Raw genomic sequence first — 21,136 nt, forward strand, 5'->3', positions numbered from 1 at the left:
CATTTAAAAATATACTGAGGGTTTTACAGACACTTAATTTCATAATATCTTGACTAAATATTGAGACATAAATGACCCTTATTGGCCAGTGCATAGTAGGCAGAAACTTTGATTTTAAATGACTAGTAGCAGTCTTTTTGATTTTTTTTCCTTCAGATGGGCTAATTGGTGTTAGGAAACAGGAAGCGCCTACTGATCTGTTTATGTAGGCATAGATAAGCAGAAAATGCTTCCTTCTGCCCGCTAATAAAAGATTCCTCGCCATCTAAGAGAAAGGTGCATCTTAGGTCAACTTCCCTGCAGGAGCCGAGCCCCTCGCTGCGGCAGCTGGTGGCAAGGGTTCCTCTCCTGGAGTGAACTCTTACCCTGGCTGACCAGCGCAGGCCTGGGTGGGTCCCCATTTGTACAACGTACCTGCGAGAGGGCGTCCAGCTGTGGGCGTGGAGAGCAGCTTATTACAGCCAGGTCGTCTAGCTGCCTTCAAGTCTATTCCAACTCAGGGTGACCCTGTGTCCAACAGACCAAACACTGCCCAGTCCTGTTCCTTGCTCACCATCGCCATGTTCAGGCCCTTCTGCCATTCACGTGGCTTTCAGGGTCCGACGGTGTTCCTCTGCTAATCCTCCGAAGTGGCCGTCCTTGTTCGTACCTAGTCTGTCTCATCTGGAGGAGCCACTAAAACGTGTTCGCTTTGGCTGAATCTGCTGTTTGAAATACCAGCGACAGAACACGGCTTCATGCAAGCCACTACGGTATAATAAAACCCAAGCAAAACCAAGCTCACTGCCATCAAGTCCATTCTCCATCACAGCCACCCTGTGTGTGAGGACGGAGTAGGCCTGTCCCCTTGGGTTTCCGGGACTGACTTGTCATGGGAGGGGGAGAAAAGCAAGTCTTTCGCTTACAGTGGCTGGTGATTTTCAACAGCTGACCTTGTGGTTCACAGCCCAAGGCATAACCATTGCGCACCGGGGCTCTTTGCAGTACGATGAACCTACAGACAGGTATTGGCTGAAAGAGATAGCGTCTAGGGTCTTAAAGGCTTGGAGATAAGCAAGCGGCCATCTAGCTCAGAAGCAACAAAGTCCACATGGAAGAAGCACACCAGCCTGTATGATCATGAGGTGTTAATGGGATCAGGTATCAGGCATCAAAGAACAAAAAAAAACTATCATTGAGAATAAGGGTGAGTGCAGAGTGAAGACCCAAAGTCCATCCGTAGGCAACTGGACACCTTACAGAAGGGCTGCAGGGAGGAGATGAGCCAGTTAGGGTGCAGTGTAGCAACGATGAAGCTTACAACTTTCCTCTAGTTCTTTAATGCTTTCTCCCCACTGTCATAATCCCAATTCTACCTTACAAATACGTCTAGACCAGCGGATGTAACATGGTACAGATCAGAGATGGAAACACAGGGAATCCAGAACAGATGAACCCCTCAGGACCAATAATGAGATTAATGATACTAGGAGAGTATGGGTAAGGGGGGCTAGAAAGGGGGAACCGAATCCCTACCTCCCCCCTCCCCCCAGGGGCGGACAACAGAAAAGTGGGTGAAGGGAGACATTGGACAGTATAAGACATGACAAAATAATGCTAATTTATAAATTATCCAGGGTTTGTGAGGGAGGAAGGGTGGGGAAAAATGAGCTGATGCCCAGGGCTCAAGTAAAAAAATGTTTTAAAAAGGATGATGGCAACAAATATACTTGACACAATGGATGGATGGACGGATGAATGGATTGTGATACGAGTTGTACAAGGCCACAATAAAATGATTTTATTTAATTAGCAGTTAAAATAAGAGTGGTTAGCCTCGTACAAACTGATGTGGGTGTCCTTAGAAACCCAAATTTCTATGTCAAGTATGACACTGAGGTGCTAATGCAGAAGTAATAAGAGGGGTTCTATAGTTACATTGTTTCCATTTGGCTTGATTTGAGGTAAACCCTTTCCTGTACATTTTATCTGAATGTCAGGAGAGTCTGCCGCACTGGTGAGTCTAACATGGGGATATCCTAAAAAGCTTTAAAAGTTCCTGATTCTCGAATTGGAGTAAAACGAGGTTAAGTTTTAAAAACATTTGGTAAATAAACATTTGGTTTGGGTCAGGAGACACTGGATCACCTATCACTGAGTTGAATTAGATTTATCTTGGAGCCATGTGAACCGATTTCCAGGTGGGGAATTTAGCTGAGCTCTAGCAACTGACAGGTTTGGGAACGGGTGTGATGTGGCGGCACCACGGTCAGCAGTTCAAACCCACCAGCGGCTCCAAAAGAGAAACGTCTGCGCTCTGTTTCAGTAAAGATGACAACTTTGGGAACCCTAAGTGGAGGCCCAGTGTGTCAGAATTACCTGGGTGGCAATGGGTGTGAAGACCAGACGATGTAAAACATAGTAAGGGGGCTCTGCTCTGAGAGTAAAAGGTAGGCATTCTATGAAGTTGTATGTTAGAGCTGTAAAATACAAAAGGCTTCATGGACAAACTCCTCTATCTTTTCGTTCCATTTTCCACACATGTTTTGGAGCCCCCTTGTAATGTGTAATGATGCATTTATTCATGAAACAGGTAACTCACCCTTCCTACACAGTGCCCTGCCCTGGGCACTCAGGGGTGACGTAGAACCTTGCCCTTGAGAAGGCTGCTGAAGAAGCCGTTCCTGTACTTGACACACTGGGTGTGTGCCAGTAGGTATTCTGGAAAGAGCTGTATGAGCCCCCGATAAAATGATTTAAAGGAAGACGACGCTATTCCTAACCCAACAAGTGTCGTATTAGAAACTTGTACCAGGTGCTACGTGGAGAAAATATTGAGGAATGAATGAACCGATAGTACTGGAAAATGTTTATGCTATAACTGGAAAATAGGATGTAACATACTGTGACCATTATAATCACATTTCCCCCAGTTCATTCTATAGCAATATATTTTTACAACAAGTAATGAGAAGTTTCTGTGTTCATAATTTCTTTCTCTTTCTTTAAGGCATTTTTTACGCTTGCACGGGACATAATGACAAAACTCAACAGGAAAATGGTTTGTATTGTGGCTCATTTTTATTTTCATCATGATGCTGATTGTCACTTGCATTTAATAAGTGTTAGGCCTCGTTGTAGTATGTGGTACCAAAAAACCCCGGGCTTTCTTTTATTTTTCAAAGCTACATTTTTTTTTTACAAAACAAACTTTATCACCTTCAGCATACTTTCCATTATACATGATACATTTGTCAAATCTCCGCCTAGCGGGGCTCTTTTTCTGTTTTTTGGGGTATCACCTTGTTAATCCCATTACATTTGTTCTTTCTTGGAGGTGTCCACCCTCCTTCGTCCTCCCAACCCCCCCACTATCCCCCATCTTGCACTTTGGACTTCGGTTCTTATGTCTAGCAACTGTTTTAACTCTTCCATTAGGTTCTTTAAGTGGTCAGTACTTGATCAGAATAATTAAAATAGAATACCAATTACGTTTTTGCCATAAAATGATCTAGCTTGGCTTACATGTGACAGCCATCTTTATCTGTATTTAATGATGACCTTGAACATGCTGAGGTTGCTCAAATTTGAAACTATCCCAGTGACAGCCTGTTAGGGCTACCTTGGAAGTTTGCTTTAACCCAAGCCTTGAAGATAATTGCATATCAGATGTTGCTGCCAACTCTTCTTACCTGTGACAACAGCGTGGCTTAACATTGTTTCCATCCCTAACCTCGAAACACTCCACTCTACTGGCTATAATTTCCTTGGACTTGAAATGAGAGCTTCCTATCTATTATTAAGAGAAAATGGGCTAGACTTAATATTTTCCTTTCTTTTTAATCCATTTGTGTCCAAGGGAAAAGTCACAACCTTAGAGCTTCCCTAGCTGGGCCCCTTTCTTATCAACTGTCTAGCGACCACTTTGTTTACAGTTTGAGCTGGGGTGTTTTCTGCCCGTGGGGTTTGAGACCGTGAAACTTGACCTTGTTTTCTTGGTAACTTGACTTTCTACTATTCAGAACGACAGCAATTCATCGGGGGCCGGCGGACCAGTGAAAATCACAGAACACCGATCAAAGAAGACCAGCTTCTTCCGTTGTTCACTACTCTGATGAACTCTTCCGGAGAGACTGCAGCACACCTGGAGGAACCTTCCCTGCTTCTCCGAAAGCACAGGTCCCCAGCCTGGGAGCCACACTGCCTGGCTGCTGCTGAGAGCACGCTGACCCTCCAGACACACGATGCCCAGTGGACTCGGCCTTGGCGCCGCGTGAAGCGACAGGCTCCTGTTTTCAAACTGGGAAGCAATGAAGTGGAGACGCCTGCAGGACTTAACCTTGTCTTTCCTCTTTTGTTGCCTGCTGCCGAAGCTGCTACCTTTCTTCCCACTTTGCGCATCAGTGCTCACCTTGCCCCATCCCAGCACAATCTTGCACTCAGAGGCCCGGGCACAGTTTTGTCTCATCATATTCTAGACCAGTTTGGCGCACTTGGGGATTTTTTAATTTCCTTCATTCAAAGCAGAGGTTATTACACTAAAATTAAAGAACATTGGGGCCAGTTCTTATCACCAACATGACTGCATTGGCGGCATTTGCGTTAAGGCCTCTAGTTTGTGAGTTTCTCCAACAAGAACCATTGAACACCGACTAACATTGATTTGAAAAGTTCCAAAAAATGCCCATTCCTCTACCAGAGGCCACAGATTCTTCAGCTTGTGTAGAACTTTGCTTTCTTCCAGAGTTCTCTGCGAGGAGTGGCTGGGTGCTTGCAAGCCTCGCCTTGTAAACTGCTGACTTCTGCGATTGCAAGGCTTCGTCTCCCTCTGCCTGACGTTTGTACGTATTTTCTCTCCAGCGTGTGACTGGTTGTGATGACACCTTTACCAGAAACACAGCACATGTGAACGTTGTTGTCTGTGTCCAGTTGGGAACTTCTTGAGGTGACATTGTACATAGGCAAAAAGATTTGCCATGTAGGGTTTTTAAAACTTCAAAATGCATCTCTCTGTGGTTCTGTCACACTGGAATACCCAATATTACACCTACCCCTCTCCAAGCTTGCTGATTTAGGTGTCTCACCCAATTCCTATCATACTCCCCGCCTAAAGAGTTAACAAGAGTTAGAATTAGATTTCAGTTTGCAGAAAGCTTACCTGTAGGGAGAAAGATGACCTTTTGATATAAATTTAGGAGAGAGAGCTCTTAGTGTTAATAATGATACTAACTGTTGGTTTTATTTTTATTGTGTGTGGGGGAAACGCTGTTTTAAAAATAAGTAAATAAAGATAACTGACCTAGTGCAACATCTAGGACAAGTCTTGCCTTTTCATTAGGGAAAATACTAGCAAGATTTCCGCTTTAAAACAGCTGTTGTTTAATGTGAAGAACCTCTTTCCATCTGTCTAGGTTCGCTGTTACAAAACTCGGGTCAGTCATTTAGGCCAAAGCCAACCAAAAGCATCGCTGCCTTTCTCACTGACCAATACTACTGGTACAGTTTGCATATGAAACCCATCTCAAGAACAAACAGTATCTAGTGTTAATCTGTGTGCCAAAACTCAGACCACTATTATATCATCGCTGTGATTCTAGCCTTCATATCGTGACCCAGAGGGGAACATAGAGAGGCGATAGGGAAGTGAGTTCTGTTAGCACTCATTTTTCCCTGATGTGCCCATTTTGCTTCTCAAAAGGGTACCCCAACACGTGATAGTTAAGAATGGCGACTGGAGATGGAACTGGGTTGCTTGCGATGACAGGACTCTACTTCAAGTTAAGACGTGTAGCGAGACTGCTCGGATCAACCAGCCTTTCCTCTGTGAACATTTATGCACAAGCTCGGGGCAGCAAGTATGCTAGTTCTGTTTTTGATGGACATGCAATTTACTAAAGTGATTGTTGACTTATTTCAACGTCCCTGGGTTTTGTTGTTGTTACCTAGCTAGCCTGTAAAGCATTGAAAATGCAGGCTATTAGACAAAAATAAAGGCCATTTAGTTTCTTACTATCCTAGGAGAATCAATCATTCTGTGTTTGAAAGTTGATTTTAAATCAGCCATCTTCTCAACTTAGCTACATTCTGAGGGAAGGAAAAGGAATTCTTTTAGAAACCTCCATTCTTAACTCATTTTTTGAAAAAGATCCAAGTTTTCTGGGTGGTGACAGCGAGCCTTCTAAAAGGCCAGGATCGTGGCACCATGTGTGAATGTACTTCTCTCAGTAATTTACCTCTGACTATTTGGTGTCTTAACACTTTGGTTTATATCTCAGGGGTTGTCTGCAAACCAAAACTGACATATGCTGTGGTTAATGTTTTCTTCTTCTTTTTAACAGAGAACTTTACGTTGAGCGTATTTCTTCCTTCTTTTGTCTTAACTGAATTACTAAGGAGTCTCCATGAACATGAACTTCCCTCTGAAAGAGCTTCTACAAGTTAGATGAGTCTGAAAGTGTTCTTTGAAGTAGCAGCCAATTGGGGGTATATGCTCTCTTATATAGAAATAAAATGTCCTTGCTATTTTCTTACATTTAGCTTTGCTAAATTGTATATAATTTGAGCTTAAAAAGACCATAGTATTCACTTTCTGCATGGTAAAATCACCCAATAAATATTCCACTTTGCTAAATAATAATGTACATACCGTGCATTATTCCCCCCCCCTTTTTGTAGATGGATTTTTGTGGCGGATCATTGTCTGTTCCCTGCTGCAATGGGAGAATTCTCGTTTTGCGTGACTATTTTTGTGGACTTCTGGAGATGAGGTACATGGCGACTTCTGCAGCAGTATCTGGCTCAGGGGTTGTACTTGGTGGTCAGTGTGCTAACTTTTGACAATGGTTGGACGAGGCTACCTTTTCAAATCAGAGCCCGTGGGCACCAGACAGTGGAAATGTGCTATAGCAAAGTAGCATGTAAATCAGTTGATTTTCAAATGTCTCACTGGGAACTTAATTTCAGCTCTGTTTGACTTCAGTCAGATTTTGAAAAGAGAATCAACCTGTGCATCAGTTATTCGATTTCTGAATATTTACAGGACCATTTAATGTAATTTTTGTTGTAAATGTTCAGAAGACCATCTACTCTTCACTTTGAAAGACTACTTTTTCATTATACCTCATTTAGCTAACTAGCATTCTAATATTTGGTAAAACGAAAGACAAAAAAGCAGTGAGCCAGTCTGTGAGCAGTGTCTGAAACCTAGGTTGTATGCTTTGTTTAAGCTGCAGGAGTCCTGTAGGTGGGACAGGAAGGCAGTGTTTTAGAGCAGACATGTCACGCCCAGTATGCAAAAAGTCTTCCCTCCCCATCTCTATCAATTAATTTTGCTGTGCAATATAGATTGATTTTTGCCCAAGTTTCTATGTCAGAGATTATCAACTCCATTTTATAGGTCTGAATGCTGAGAATGTGCATTCAGGTTTATGATGTTTTTCGTGTGACTAGTTTAAGTGCACCCCTGAAGCAGACATTGTTGCCTAGTTTCTGACTTGGATTCCTTAATGCGTTCAGTTTTTAATCTGTACAGGTGAACTTCTAGGTTTACATTTGTACACCATTTCATAATGTTGGCTTACTTAATTCGGATTTTAAGCACTCACTTCTATAATCAGGATTTTTAGACAAACCATTTTTACAGAAAAGACACTCCCTTCTCCTCCTTGTTACAGCCAAAGAAGGCAAAATCAAAAGATATGTCTACAAATGAAATCTCGTGGCCTAATTCTAATTAAATTTCCAAATCCCAGCACACTTTTGCAATAGCATCAATCCTCGTTTTTAGACTAATAAAGTGAACAGCTGTCATGTTCACTAAGAAAAAAGTTTTAAGGGGCTGAAATGTACAGATATGAAAACTAGCGTATTTTAGAGATATTTTCAGATTTATTTGTTGCTTTTTTTTGTGCAAATTCTTGTGCCATATCCTATTGCATTTCTTGCTGCCAAGAATGAATGGAACTTTTAATTTCAGTTTCTTTTTTTAAATGTGAATTTAATCATCGTTTGTTCCAATGGCCTTACAGTTCGGTTTTATTTTGTTTGTTTTCAGCTGACCTGGCAGTTCCTTTAATGCAAAGATGCTCTGACTAAAATCATGTCCCTAAAGAAAAATATCTAGTTTCGCCATGAAATTATCCTGTTGTGTGTGATTGCACTTATTTTATTTTCGCTCCGACAGCTTAATGAGAAAAGTTCTTGCAGATAAAGTGGATTTGTAATGTGCTTAAACTTGTTTAAGTCAGTTCATTAACTGTATACTGATACTGAGGCTGTGGTTTTTTTCTTTTTTTGTAATGGATTTTATTCCAGGTGAACTTTTTTTTTTTTTTACAATAATGTTCATCTAAAATAAAGATTACATAATGAAAATACTCATGACTCATTGAAATGGATTCCACACTTTAAATTGTTTCTTCAAGTTTGCTAGGTATATGACTCTAATCATGATAGCAAAAACCTAACTTGTAACAGTCCTACCAGACAGAGTAGAACTGCTCCACAGGGTTTCTGAGGCTGTAAACATTCCCCGAAGCAGACAGCCTTCTCTTACTCTTGGTGAATGGCTAGTGGTTTGAGCCACCAAACTTTGGTTTAAAAAACAAACAAACAAACAATCCAATGCCATTGGACAGGTTCGATTTGCCCCTGTGTATTTTCCTGCCACTGTAGCTCTTCATGGGAGGAGAAGGGTATTTCTCCCGCAGAGCAGCTGGTGGTTTGGGGCTGTGTAACCATTAGACTTGAGATACTTTAGCAAGTAACAAATACACGCTGCTTGACCTCATGGTGTCCTATCACTGTGCTCCTGTGTGGGTCCTGGGTCGTCCCTACAACCATGTTTATTCTCAGTGTTGCATTTCAAGCTTCCCTCCTTTGGCTCGTTCATAGAAAGACATACCTCTGATCTCGTGCCTCACAGAGAAAAGCCTTCATCTAAAACCATCTTCATATCCTCTCAACCCAACCTAAACCCCAGGAGGACTGACTGGTGGCCCTACCCTTTTTTTCTGAGAACGTTGCCCGTCGTCCCTTCTCATCCTCATTATCTGGGTCTGTTAGAACGAGTGGGTGTTACCTTCTTGGGCAGAACCTCCTATGTGTAATTTTATATATTCATTACATGGCTTAGCTCCAAAAAGCATTTAAGGCAGCTTTAACTAAGACCTATGTAATCAAATCGTGAAAAGATATGCAAAACAATTAAATCCTCTTTTGAAGTCATGGCTGTAATTGTAATTGGAGGGCTGGGGCCCCCAAAAGAACAGATGTATTGTGAGTATACAAGTTAGCCTCTTCCTTCCTAGGAGTTGAGGTAAAGCCTAGATGGCCTTAAATTAGCATCCAAATCTGTCAGGAGAAATCCGACTTTTTCTCCTCTGCCCCTGCTGGAGGTCACAAATCAATGAGGGAGACAAGTAAACAGGCCTCTGGTAAAGCCTGATGGGGGAAGGGATGTTTCTATGTCAGAGGATGGCCCCAGAATGCCTCAGCACTCTTTTTTGGAAAATCTGGGGGAAATAAAGCCATTTTCCCAAAATAACCTTAGAAAAGGGCTTCTGCCACCGCATTGCCCTTTCACCACCTGTGAGTTATCTCTTGGGTTAGTCACTCTTATCTCAGTGTGGAATAATAGCATGGAATTCCCATAACCAATGCAAATGAAAAAAACACAACGTAAGAATCCTGTATTGTAATACGGACTCATGATTCCACCTGGCGCTAAACTTTTCTTTAGTTGACCCTTTGTTTTCAGCACCAAGGACTGCGGTGACAGATCAATGTGGGGGTTTGCTTGGAGGCCAGACCTGACTTCACCAGGGCTCAGTTAGCCTGGGGACCACAGGCCTGCTAGGCCCTGCGCTTGCGCCCCCCACCCTTCCTGGCCCCGCCCAGCCCTGCTCCGGGCTGCTACCATCTCCCGGCCCCGCCCACCTCTGGCCCCGCCCAGCCCTGCTCCAGGCCGCTATCAGCTCCAGGCCCCGCCTAGCCCTGCTCCGGGCCGCTACCAGCTCCTGGCCCCGCCCACCTCTCTGGCCCCGCCCAGCCCTGCTCCGGGCCGCTATCAGCTCCCGGCCCCGCCCAGCCCTGCTCCGGGCCGCTACCAGCACCCTGCCCGCGTACCTCCCTGGCCCCGCCCAGCCCTGCTCCGGGTCGCTACCAGCACCCGGCCCCGCCCACCTCTCTGGCCCCGCCCCGCTCTGACCTCGTCCCGCGCGCGCCTCCCCTCCCCTCCCCTCCCTGTGGCGCGCCGGGTCCGCTTCTGCGGTCGCCATGACGGCGGCTGTGTTCTTCGGCTGCGCCTTCATCGCCTTCGGGCCCGCGCTCGCCCTGTACATCTTCACCATCGCCACCGAGCCGCTACGCATCATCTTCCTAATTGCCGGGTGAGGCGGCTGCGCCGGGAAACCCCGACACCGCGAGCCCAACCCTGCGGGGGGCTACCGGCTACCCCTGCGCGCCCCGAGCGGCCGGGCCCGCCGCAGCGTTGGGCCGGGGGACTGCGTGGGGGGAGAGCGGCGGCGCTGCTTCCGCGGACCCTCGGCCTCGCTGGGGGAGCTGAGGCCCCAGGGAAGGCGCGATATTGTGGGATCTTCCTGCTTAGGGTTTGTGAATGGGCTTTTGTGGTTCGTGAAGCCCCTACAGTGATATGGGAAAACGGAATAAATTCATATATGCATTTTTTCTTTCATTTTTCTGGAGCCAGTGCCCCTCGTTTTCCTCAGGCTCCCAGAGGCATCTGTAACCCCCTAGGGATCAGGCCACTAGAATCGAGGCCAGTGGTCCCACCCCTGCGGTGGAGTCAGCGGGGCCCGTTGCTTGGAAACCCTCCGGTACCACCTCCTCCCGCGGTCAACTGCATCCGAAGGTCTGCGCGCCCGGGCTTCCCCGAGGTTGTAGGTTTCCTGGCGACTCCGGCGAGCACCCGTGGGTGGACCGGTGAAAACACCGAAGCACCTGATCGCGCATCTCTTTCCCGTCATGAAGTAAACGCTGGAGCTCTAGTGGTGAATGTGGGCATGGATCTGCTTTTCACCTGTGGCAGCCCTTGGTGGACCACGGCCCTGGCCTCCCTGCCCCACTTCCAGTCTCGCTTCCAGGCGGAGCTGCAGCGCTGCACTGCATGATGTATCAGTTCTTAAAGTATTAGAGCTGTGGGCACAACGTTTGTAAAGCTTGCTGTGAGCCTCAAGAATCTCCGTCGGTGGGTGAAAACCCGACCTGGGAAACCGATCTGTCTCCAAGCACTTGATTTTCCCCACCTCTGGATTTTGGTACCAGTCATTCTACTGATATGTTGACATATGGTCTAGATATATTTGCATGTCTCAGACCAATCGTTTTCTGTAGGCTCTAAGGTTATACAAATCACAGTAGCCTTTGGCTGCATATTTTATTGTTTGGATACATCGGTGGACAGTGTTGACTAGGAAAAGTGGCTAATCTTCCAACCTGGCACGTCTGTGACAGAGGGGGTCTGAAGTTGTACATGACAGATGATGCGGTCACCGGGGAGAAGGGATTGTTAGAAAAATCCCACATTCCTTTGGACCACTTGAAGAGGGCTCACCGTGGAATACGGGAGCCATGGAGCCAGACCCCTGCACGCACTTACTAAGGAGCCAGGCAATCCTTCACAAGCAGGGTCTTTTAAAACAATTTGATTAATACTGCACTGTGTTCACTTGTAACGTTTCCCTCCTCATTCTCAGCGCGTTCTTCTGGCTGGTGTCTCTCCTGATGTCCTCCCTGGTGTGGTTCATGGCAGAAACCATTACTGGCCACAGAGATGGACCAGTACAGGAGTATGTGCTTGTTTTCGGAGTACTGGTCTCAGTCATTATCCAAGAAGCCTTCCGGTTTGCCTATTACAAGCTATTAAAGTAAGTTTCGCATTTGCTTTCCTGTTTTCTCCCCAGTAGGTTCCACTATGCAATTTGAAGTTGCATGCTTTCCTTTGTTGTTCTAGGCCAGTGGTTCCCAACCTTCCGAGTGCTGCGACCCTTTCATAGAGTTCCTCATACGGTGGTGACCCCCAACCGTAAAATTATTTTCGTTGCTACTTCATCACTGTCATTTTGCTCCTGTTATGAATCGGGCGACCCCTGTGAAAGGGTCATTTGACCCCCCAAAGAGGTCGCAACTCACAGGTTGAGAACTGCTGTTCTAAGGCAAGATATTGGGTCCATTTTCAGCTTTTAACCTATGGTCATTCATTCCTTCATCCATTAAAAATAATAATAATAATTATTATTAATAATACATCATTTTATTTCTTAAAAAGCAACTTTTGGGAATGAGGTGAAGGTTTACAAAGCAGATCATCAGTTTTACATCCCACAAGCCATGCACACTGCATTTCAACTCACCTATTGCAATTCCCTTAAAGTGCTCATTAATTCCCCTTCCTTCCCATCTTTCCTGTTTCCACTCTGCCTTCTCTCCTCCCCTCTGAACTTCATCCTTGGGAAATGCTACCCTTATGAAATTAAATAGTTGATTATTCTAACACGGGTGAATTCACGTCTGGACGGGAAAGGTGAATTACCCTGGGGGGCTCCCCTGAGACCGTGGTCCTGGTCCCCCAGGCCCAGTGGCTCATTACCTCAAATGGTTTGGTTATGTCTAAGAAGTTTTAATGTCCTTGACCCTGGTGTGTCCCATCACCTTCATGAATATATTTGCAGCAAAGGTAGTCTACATACACAAATAGCTTGTCAAAAATTCATATATATATGCCTGGATAGGCACAAGCTCTCCCTCCCACACCTGTTGAGCCAGTAGTCAAGAATCTATAGGTAAATCACCACTATTGTAGACAGCAGTGTTTCCCTCTGTGGCCTTGAACTCTTAGAGACCTCCTATTGTATTGTTCTGTCTCCTTCCTTTTTTACTAACCCCCCTTCCTATTGCATGTTGCTTTCTCCTTCACCCAAGTTATTATCTACCTACCTACTAGTCTCGTGTTTCCCCAAGTGGGTGATTACCCACCCAGGGAGGGAGACCCACAGTAACGATCCAGGCTGGGGACGGGGGCTGCAAAAGCGGATGATGGGCGATAGTACACAAGTTCCTAATGGTCAGGGGACACTGAGGACTTCTTTCTGAAAAGAGGACAGTAGGCAGAATACATTTAGGGACCTGTGTTCTAGATCAGGGGTCGGTAAACTTTTGAGATGGAAGTTTTGTCCATCACAACAATTTAAAAATTATTTGAGAGCCCAAATATATTTTTACAAACAAATGAAATCACCACGATCTGCATAATGTCCTTAAAATTTGTTCACTTTGACTTGAGAGCCACATATTCATACCCAAGGAGCTGCAGTTTGTCAACCCCTCCCTGCTCTAGACCATGACTTCCTTTCTCTTCCTCCCCTCTCACCCCTGGTAACATCCAACAATGCTTCTTTTAGTGTGAAAACCTTTTCTTGAGTTTTTACAATTGTGGTCACCAAACAATATGTATCCTTTTGTGATTGACTACTTTTGTCACTCAGATGCCGCCAAGTTCATCTCTCTTAGGAGGTGTTTCCCAGATGCATCCTTTTTCTTGAACCTTGTGAACTATTTCATTGTGTGTCTATACCGAAGGTCATTGATTTTTTTTTCCCCCAGGGCTAGGCATTCAGGTTGTTGCCATAGTTGCTATCGTGTAAGGAGCGTGGGTGGGCCTTTGCCTTCATGTTGCGGCTCTGATTTCTCTGGGACAGATAGCGAGGAGGGACATTGCTGGCCTACCTAGTATTTCCAGTTCCGTCTGCTTGAGGACCGGCCATTCGGAGTTCCATAGTGGTTGCTCCGTTTCTTCAGCCCCATCTGCAGAGTAGGAGGTTTTGTTTGTTTGTTTGTTTTGTTTTCATTTTCCGGTTGTTCCCTTTTTTTGGACTTTCCTGTCAATGCTGGGGTGAGGTGGTATCTCATTGCTTCGATGTGCATCTCTCGAATGGTTAATGATCATGAGCATTTCTTCATTTGTCTGTTGGCTGCTTCATTCATCATCTTTGGTGAAGTGTATGCTCATGGCCCTGGCCCATTTTTTAAATGGGGTTACTTATCCTTTTCTTTTAAAAAAAATTTTTTTATTGCATACTTAATGGGGCTCTTACATCTCATTTCACAATCCATGCATTCATCCATTGTGTCAAGCACATTTTAATAAGTTGCCATCATCATTTTCAAAGCATTTTCTTTCTACTTGAGCCCTTGATATCAGCTCATTTCCCCCCCCCCCCATAATCTGCTCTTTTTTCCCTTCCCTCCCACCCTTGTTTATCCTCCCCCACCTTTCAGTTTTTAAATCATTTTATTGGGGGCTCGTCCAACTCTTGTCACAGTTTGTACATACATCCATTGGGTCAAGCATATTTGTACATTTTCTTTCTACTTGAGTTCTTGGTATCAGCTCTCATTTTTTCCCTTCCCTCCCTACCCCCCTCCTTCACGAACCCTTGATAATTGATAAATTATTATTGTTTTGTCATGTCTTACACTGTCCGATGACTCCCTTCACCATCTTTTCTGTTGTCCATCCCCCAGGGAGGAGGTTATATGTAGATCCTTGTGATCGGTTCCCCCTTTCTACCCCACCTTCCTTCCACCTTCCCACTATCACCACTCACCACTGGTCCTGAGAGGTTCATCTGTCCTGGATTCCTCATGTTTCCAGTTCCTATCTGTACCACTGTACATCCTCTGGTCTAGCCAGATTTTTAAGGTAGAATTGGGATCATGATAATGGCGGGGAGGAAGTGTTAACAAACTAGAGGAAAGTTGTATGTTTCATAGTTGCTACATTGTACCCTGACTGGCTCATCTCTTCCCCCCAACCCTTCTGTAAAGGAATGTATGGTTGCCTACAGATGGGCCTTGGGATTCCACTCTGCACTCCCCCTTATTCACTATGATATGATTTTTTTTTGTTCTTTGATGCCTGATACCTGATCCCATTGACACCACCTGATCACACAGTTTGGTGTGCTTCTCCCATGTGGGCTTTGTTGCTTCTCAGCTAGATGGCCACTTGTTTATCTTCAAGCCTTTAAGACCTCAGATGCTATATCTTTTGATAGCTGGGCACCATCAGCTTTTTTCACCACATTTGCTTATGTACCCGCTTTGTCTTCAGCAACTGTGTCTGAAGGTGAGCATCATGGAATGCCAGGTTAATAGAACAAAGTGTTCTTGCATTGAGGGAGTATTGAGTAGAGGCCCAATGTCCATCTGCTACCTTAGTGCGAAACCTATAAATGTATGCACATAGAGCTATTTCCCCATCATCATATATAAATATATTTGCGTATATACATACCTATGTTTAGATCTCTATAAATGCACGTTGTCTCCTAGTTCTTTCCTCTATTTCCTTTTACTTTCCCCTTGTCCCTCTCCCATGCTCAGCCTTCATTTGAGTTTCAGTAATTCCTCTGGGTTACATTGCCCTTGATCAAGCCCTACCAGGCCTCCTACACCCTCCTCACCATCAGTTTCGGGTCAGTTGTTCCCTTGTCCCTGGGTTTGTTAACCCCACTTCCTTTCCCCTGACCTCCCCCACTCCCATGTCCCCCTGGACCCAACAGTCCTTTTGTTTTCTCCTCTAAATTGTTTATCCAGCCTATCTTATCTAGATAGACCTGCAGAGATAATAATATGCACCAAAACAAAACAAAAAAGACAGAGCAAAACAAAGCAACAAAAGAAAAGAAAACAACAACAAAAGCAATGACAAAAAAGAAAAGAAAAGCCTGTAAATAGTTCAAGGTCTGTTTATTGACCTTTAGGAGTGTTTTCTGGTTGAGTCTGATGGGGTGCCATGCACTGGCCCCAAAGTCTGTTTTTGGTACTTCCTCGGGACTTTCTTGCTCTGCTCCCCTTGCTGTTCTGTTGCACATCCTTAGTGTCTTGCCTCGGTGTGATGGGGTCAGATTGGGGGCAATTCCCACACTGTGTCTCCAGTTTGTCCCCTATAGCACTATGAGTCAATGAGGGACGTCCTGTCTTGTAGTGGGGCCGGCCATATGGTCTTCTCTGTTCATTGGCTGCTCTGATATCATCCTCCAGGCTTGATGGGCCAGGATGTGCTCCACTCTCTTCTTCCCCTTTTATTTGCTTCTGTGTGCTCTGATCAGACCTGTCCCTCTCCCTGAGCTGTAGCCTCAATGCTGTCCTCTGAAGTGAATTCTTCTGGGAGTATTTATCCTTTTCTTGTTGAGGTTTTCTATCAATTTTAGCAATTCATTCCTTGCCTGATAAGTCCTTGTCCAAAGTTGTTTTTGAATACTCAATGCCAGGTACTAGCGGAGGTACTGAGGGGAGAGTCCCTGAGTTTCTGCCCTCATGGAATGTATATTCTCGAAGGAAGATAGAGACAGGTGTCAGGGGAGCCAGCCCCTAACATGGGTCTGGTAGGTGCAATTGTACAGCGATAATAAGTAAATATTATCTTAAGTCATAGAGAAATTGAGGAGATAGAAGAGAGTGAAATGAAGGAAGGAGTCAGACACATTTCATGGGAGCATGCTTACCTCAGCTCCTCTTGGAGGTGCAGGGCAGGAGAGAGTGGGAGGGGAAGGAAGACAGGGGAAAGGGGGACAGGGGAGCGATGACTAGAGAGAGAGGACTGGAAGAGAGAGCTCTTTATTTCTAACCATGGCTTATATACCTTTGGGGGGCATGCAAGCCCCCTAATTACAGGTAAAGACATATGTTATAGGAAGGGGTTGTACTATAGGTAATACAGTAATGGGAGGGGGATGATCTAGGAGTATACAGGCAATAGGAAGGGGAGGGATTGAGGGCACCCAGGTGACAAGATGGGCAGATCCTAGATTCAGGATGGCAGCCTAATTTTGGAAGTCGCTGGGCAGGTTTGACCTGTTCTCTGGATCTCCATGGAAACAATCACTATCCTTATCAGCAGGGTGTGAGCCCCACCTACAGTGGACCAGAGGCCTTCAGGGAGAATGTCTCTAAGCATCTGACCTACCACATGCTGGCAAACAGCCTCTAATGTTTGGCATATCTCTGGGGGAGACAAAGCTGGGGGAAAGTCTTTGTATGGCCCACAGGCAAGAAATGAATGAGCAACAACAATTCACTCTGTGTTAGGAAGCAGGGGAAGTTCGGGAAGTAGTCATGAACTAATACAAACAGTTCCAGCACACAGCGTGGTTAGAATATATGTTTTCTTCTCTCTGCCATTACCCCAGGGGGGACACAAAACCTATTCCAGCGAGTGTGCCGGGGGTTATTGTGACTGAAAGTAGAGCAACGCAGGGGTTCATTCTATGGCATTTCATATGGTCTCACCTCCATTGCAGAAGAGGGCACTTTGAAGAGCCTTGGGTGCAGGCTCCTTTGTGGGCTGTCCAGCGGTCATGCGTGGAGCAGGAGGCCCTCACATGAGCGCACGGGTCTGAAACAGCTTGCATGCCACCGTGGTTTCTCTCAGGCAGACGTGAGCATGGCCTGGATTACGTACTAAGACTTAGTAGTGTGACTAGGGTGCCGTCATTTTTCTTTTCCACAAATGAGGCAGTTAAGGCTCTCTGTCATTTCAAGACAGACTCTCCACAGCATCTCCGAGATCAGGCTTCTAACCATTTGTTCTTGCCAAAATGCTAGGCTCGGTGTGTTTTTCGCTTGTTTCTTTTTAATGACAGAACGCTCCATTGTTTTCAATAACGAAGCCATTTAAAAGCATTGCTTAGAAGCAAAATTTATACCTTAGAAAAGGTTTAAAAATTAAATTCTCACCAGTCCCTGTCACTATGACAGTGTGCAGCACATCAAAGGCAGCCTTCAAATAGCGGTAGGAATATAGAATCTGGACCAAATGCACATCTCACTGTGGTTGAAGGTTTCTGGCTTGCGGCAGTTACCAGCCTTATACAATTTTAATTTTCACTGTGGAATATTGTTAAGATTACTGCAAATCTGCCTCCTGCTGACCTCTGCCCCTACTCACAAGCCACATAGGGCCAGGACATTTCTGATATGTGGTTGGCCTCGTGTCCCTTTCACGGCTAAATATTCTTTATCAGGACTCTGGTCCTCTGGTCACACCCCTTACCTGTGCTCAGGGCCTTGCGGAGTACTCTGCAGTCTGTTCTGCCTAGTTCAGGGAGCCCTGGCCTTCCCACCATCATGGGCACTGTTCTCCTAATTGCATGGAGCTTCCCTGTTAGCCTAACGATTCCCTCATGTGGGCCCTGAATTTTCATATTGGATGGTTCAAATCTGGGTGGGACACACCTTGCTTTCTAATACAAGGGGCTTTGAAACATCCAGGGAAATGGGTTCAGCGATAATAAAATTCTTCCCCTTTTCTGTGGACTTTGTGACACCCTCACGTGGACTTGTACACTCTAAAGTTTGACTGGCCCAGAGCACCTACATGGGTACCAGCAGGCTTCTTCCTGGTTTCCGCTTGAAAGGGCAGGCAAGGAGTTGCCATTTTTAGAGAAGGTCAGTAAGTCAGTAGAGCTACATGAGGAAGGAAGTACAGGTGTCAGGTGAGGCGAGTGCCAAGAAAAGTCAGAGAAACTTCTTCGGCCTCCTGGGGAAACCATGTTTGCTTTTCTGAAAGCACCTTTGGAAATTTGCAACCGAGGTTAAACAAATTAATCAGCTCTTTATAAGGATTAGCACAAAGCTAGTTCCTACAAGGCAGAAGTTACAGATGTCCCAAATGTCCGACTTTTCCAAATTGCTCTAGCACTCACCTCTAATATCAACTACTACTCCCCCTCAGTACTTCCCCTTCCATTTGGGGATTGTATGATGCACTTGTTACAAAACTCGTTACAAAACTCGGAAGCCATCGAGGAGGATGTGACTAACAAGTATCAAAGCTATGGTTCCGGTGTCAGATTGGAGACTTCTACTATTTTGTGGTTGGAGGGGGCTGGGGAACCCAAATCAGCAGGTCAGACAACAGACTGCTAGCTCACAAGGCCATGATGATAGACCTGCAGGCCAGATGATCACAAGCCAGACACAAGATCCAGACCAGGAGAGGGAATTTTGCCAGCGCATTCATACCAAAGGACTTCTAAAAGTTCGTGGGAAAATGGAATGAGAAAATAAAAATATAAACTTTACTGCTGACTATAAAATCCATCAAGATCAGGACATTTTGTAAGCAACGCTGCCAGCCATTTAGTCTGTCCCTAAAGAATTGAGGGTCCTGGGAATATAGCCAAGTTAATGCAGTCTTTTATTGCTGTTAAGTGAAGAAAAATAAGTACTCTTTAAAGATTTGAATATCGGGGAGCCCAAAAAGAAGTCAGAAGGAGCCACAGCAGGTGGCTTCAAGAAAATCAACAAAAATGACTGAGCATCCCCCAAAATGATTGCCTTGACCTTTGCTCTTGACTGGTCCCCTTTTGCCTTCTGGGAGCCATGGCTTCTTTGTCTTTAGGATCCCATCGGTAAAGCCGTGCTTCATCTCTTGTTACGGTGGTTCCCAGAAATGATTCAGGATCCTGATCCTACTGTTTAAAATGTCCAGAGAAAGTTCTGCTCTTGTCTGCCCCCGATCTGGGCACACTTTTGGCACCCATGTAGGGGAAAGCTTGCTGGACTTGAATATTTTGTGTCAGAATTGTATAAACTGGGCCAATTGAGATGTCTGTGATGTTGGCCGTTTTCTTGCCGTTAATCACCAGTCTTCTTAAATTAGGGCGTGTAAAAGATAGTTTGTTTCCTTGTGCTCATATGTAACGTTATCTTGTTCCTCCTTCAAATGAGTTCCCCATTAGCAAACTGCTGCTTTCGCTGGGGTGTGGTTCCCATAACTTTCCATGACGCCTCATTGATTTCACCATTCCTCCACGCAAGCTTCTCCGTAGGTTTGTTGCTCTGTTCTTGCGTTGTTCATGTTGTTCCGATTGGACCTCTTTTCAAGCTGATGCTCTATATACTCCCGAGTGCCTCAAATCAGATCCCGTTCAGACCTGTTATAACATGATAGTACAGGTTTGTTTGGATTAAATTAAAAAAAAGAAATCCATGCATACTTTTTCTTCACAATACGCATTTTCTTGAACTTTTTGAAGCCCTCTTATGCACGTATATTAGATGCAAACCCTAACCTCAAGGAAACTGCCCTTGTGACTTGAATAAAATGATGAATTGAGTCACATCCTCTCGTTAAGCAGTGACTTAACTAAGCTCCATCCCAGCCTAACCTTGCTTCATTCACATAATGGGCGACTCACTCCCAAATAGGATCATTAACAACCGAAGTTGAGGCTGTGGTTTGCAACACATCACAAATTGGAGGGTAATTACATTCGATCACAAAACAAAGCACAACCACACAATACTGGGAACTGTGGCCTCTCCAAGTTACCATTCAACTTCAACTATCACAGGTTCTGGACACATTATTTACAGGGTCCAGCCCAATCACGATGCAAATCACACAACCTCTGGCCATAAAAGTCAATCAAGTCATTCCCTTATTAAACGAAAATCAGACTGAAGACAAATTTGCATTAACAGGTGCATTGTTTGCATTTGCAAAAGGTATCTCTACTGAGCCTTTGGAATAGTGGTCAAAATTTTCTTATAAAATTTTAGAAACAATTGGCGTTTTGTAGATATGTGTTAAAACAAAGTTGGCAATTTATAATACATCATTTTTTTAAAAATTAACTTTTCCTATAAAATAAACCCTACTGCTGCCAAGTCAATTCTGGTTCACAGTGACCCTACAGAACAGTGGACAACTGCCCCCCAGTTTCCCAAACTGTAATCTCTATGGAAGCAGACAGACGTGCTGACCGTTGGTGCCGGCGAGGCTCCTTATGATATCCATGTGACTCACTGGCATTCGGTCCCCTCCAGCTCATGGGGATCCTGCAGGACAGAGTTGAACGGCCCTCCGTGTGCGTAGAAACATCATCTTTCTCGCAAGGAGCTGCTGGTGCTTTTGACTGCTGGCTCTGCAGTTAACGGCCTCGTGCCTAAGGACTTCCACACCAGAGCTCCTGTAACCTTTATGCAGATGTGTTTAAAGTGCTCTCTCATGCTGCCCACTTCGCTCGAGTAAATTCTGACTCGTGGCAACCCTGCAGGGCAGAGTAAAAGGATCCCCAGCGGGTTTCTAAAGCTCGCGTCTTTATGGGAGCCGGTTGCCCACATCTGTCTT

The 21,136-nt window shown here is 45.0% G+C and overlaps 2 protein-coding genes across 3 annotated transcripts in view; both read left to right on the forward strand.

The window, feature by feature from the left end:
* Positions 1 to 8,354, forward strand: part of RAB8B (RAB8B, member RAS oncogene family) — a 78,268-nt gene extending 69,914 nt beyond the window's left edge. The window contains exons 7-8 of the mRNA XM_075532344.1: positions 2,990 to 3,040; positions 4,002 to 8,354. Of these exons, the coding sequence (XP_075388459.1) occupies positions 2,990 to 3,040; positions 4,002 to 4,094 (144 nt within the window). The 3' untranslated portion in view covers positions 4,095 to 8,354. The remainder of the gene's footprint in view (positions 1 to 2,989; positions 3,041 to 4,001) is intronic.
* A 1,875-nt stretch (positions 8,355 to 10,229) lies between these two features.
* Positions 10,230 to 21,136, forward strand: part of APH1B (aph-1B gamma-secretase subunit) — a 30,608-nt gene continuing 19,701 nt past the window's right edge. For both annotated transcript variants that reach the window (XM_075531018.1, XM_075531019.1), the window contains exons 1-2: positions 10,230 to 10,367; positions 11,694 to 11,864. In XM_075531018.1, coding sequence (XP_075387133.1) covers positions 10,255 to 10,367; positions 11,694 to 11,864 — 284 coding nt within the window. In that variant the 5' untranslated portion in view covers positions 10,230 to 10,254. The remainder of the gene's footprint in view (positions 10,368 to 11,693; positions 11,865 to 21,136) is intronic.

This window comes from Tenrec ecaudatus, chromosome 14 (genome assembly GCF_050624435.1).
Source record: "Tenrec ecaudatus isolate mTenEca1 chromosome 14, mTenEca1.hap1, whole genome shotgun sequence".
NCBI lineage: Eukaryota > Metazoa > Chordata > Mammalia > Afrosoricida > Tenrecidae > Tenrec > Tenrec ecaudatus.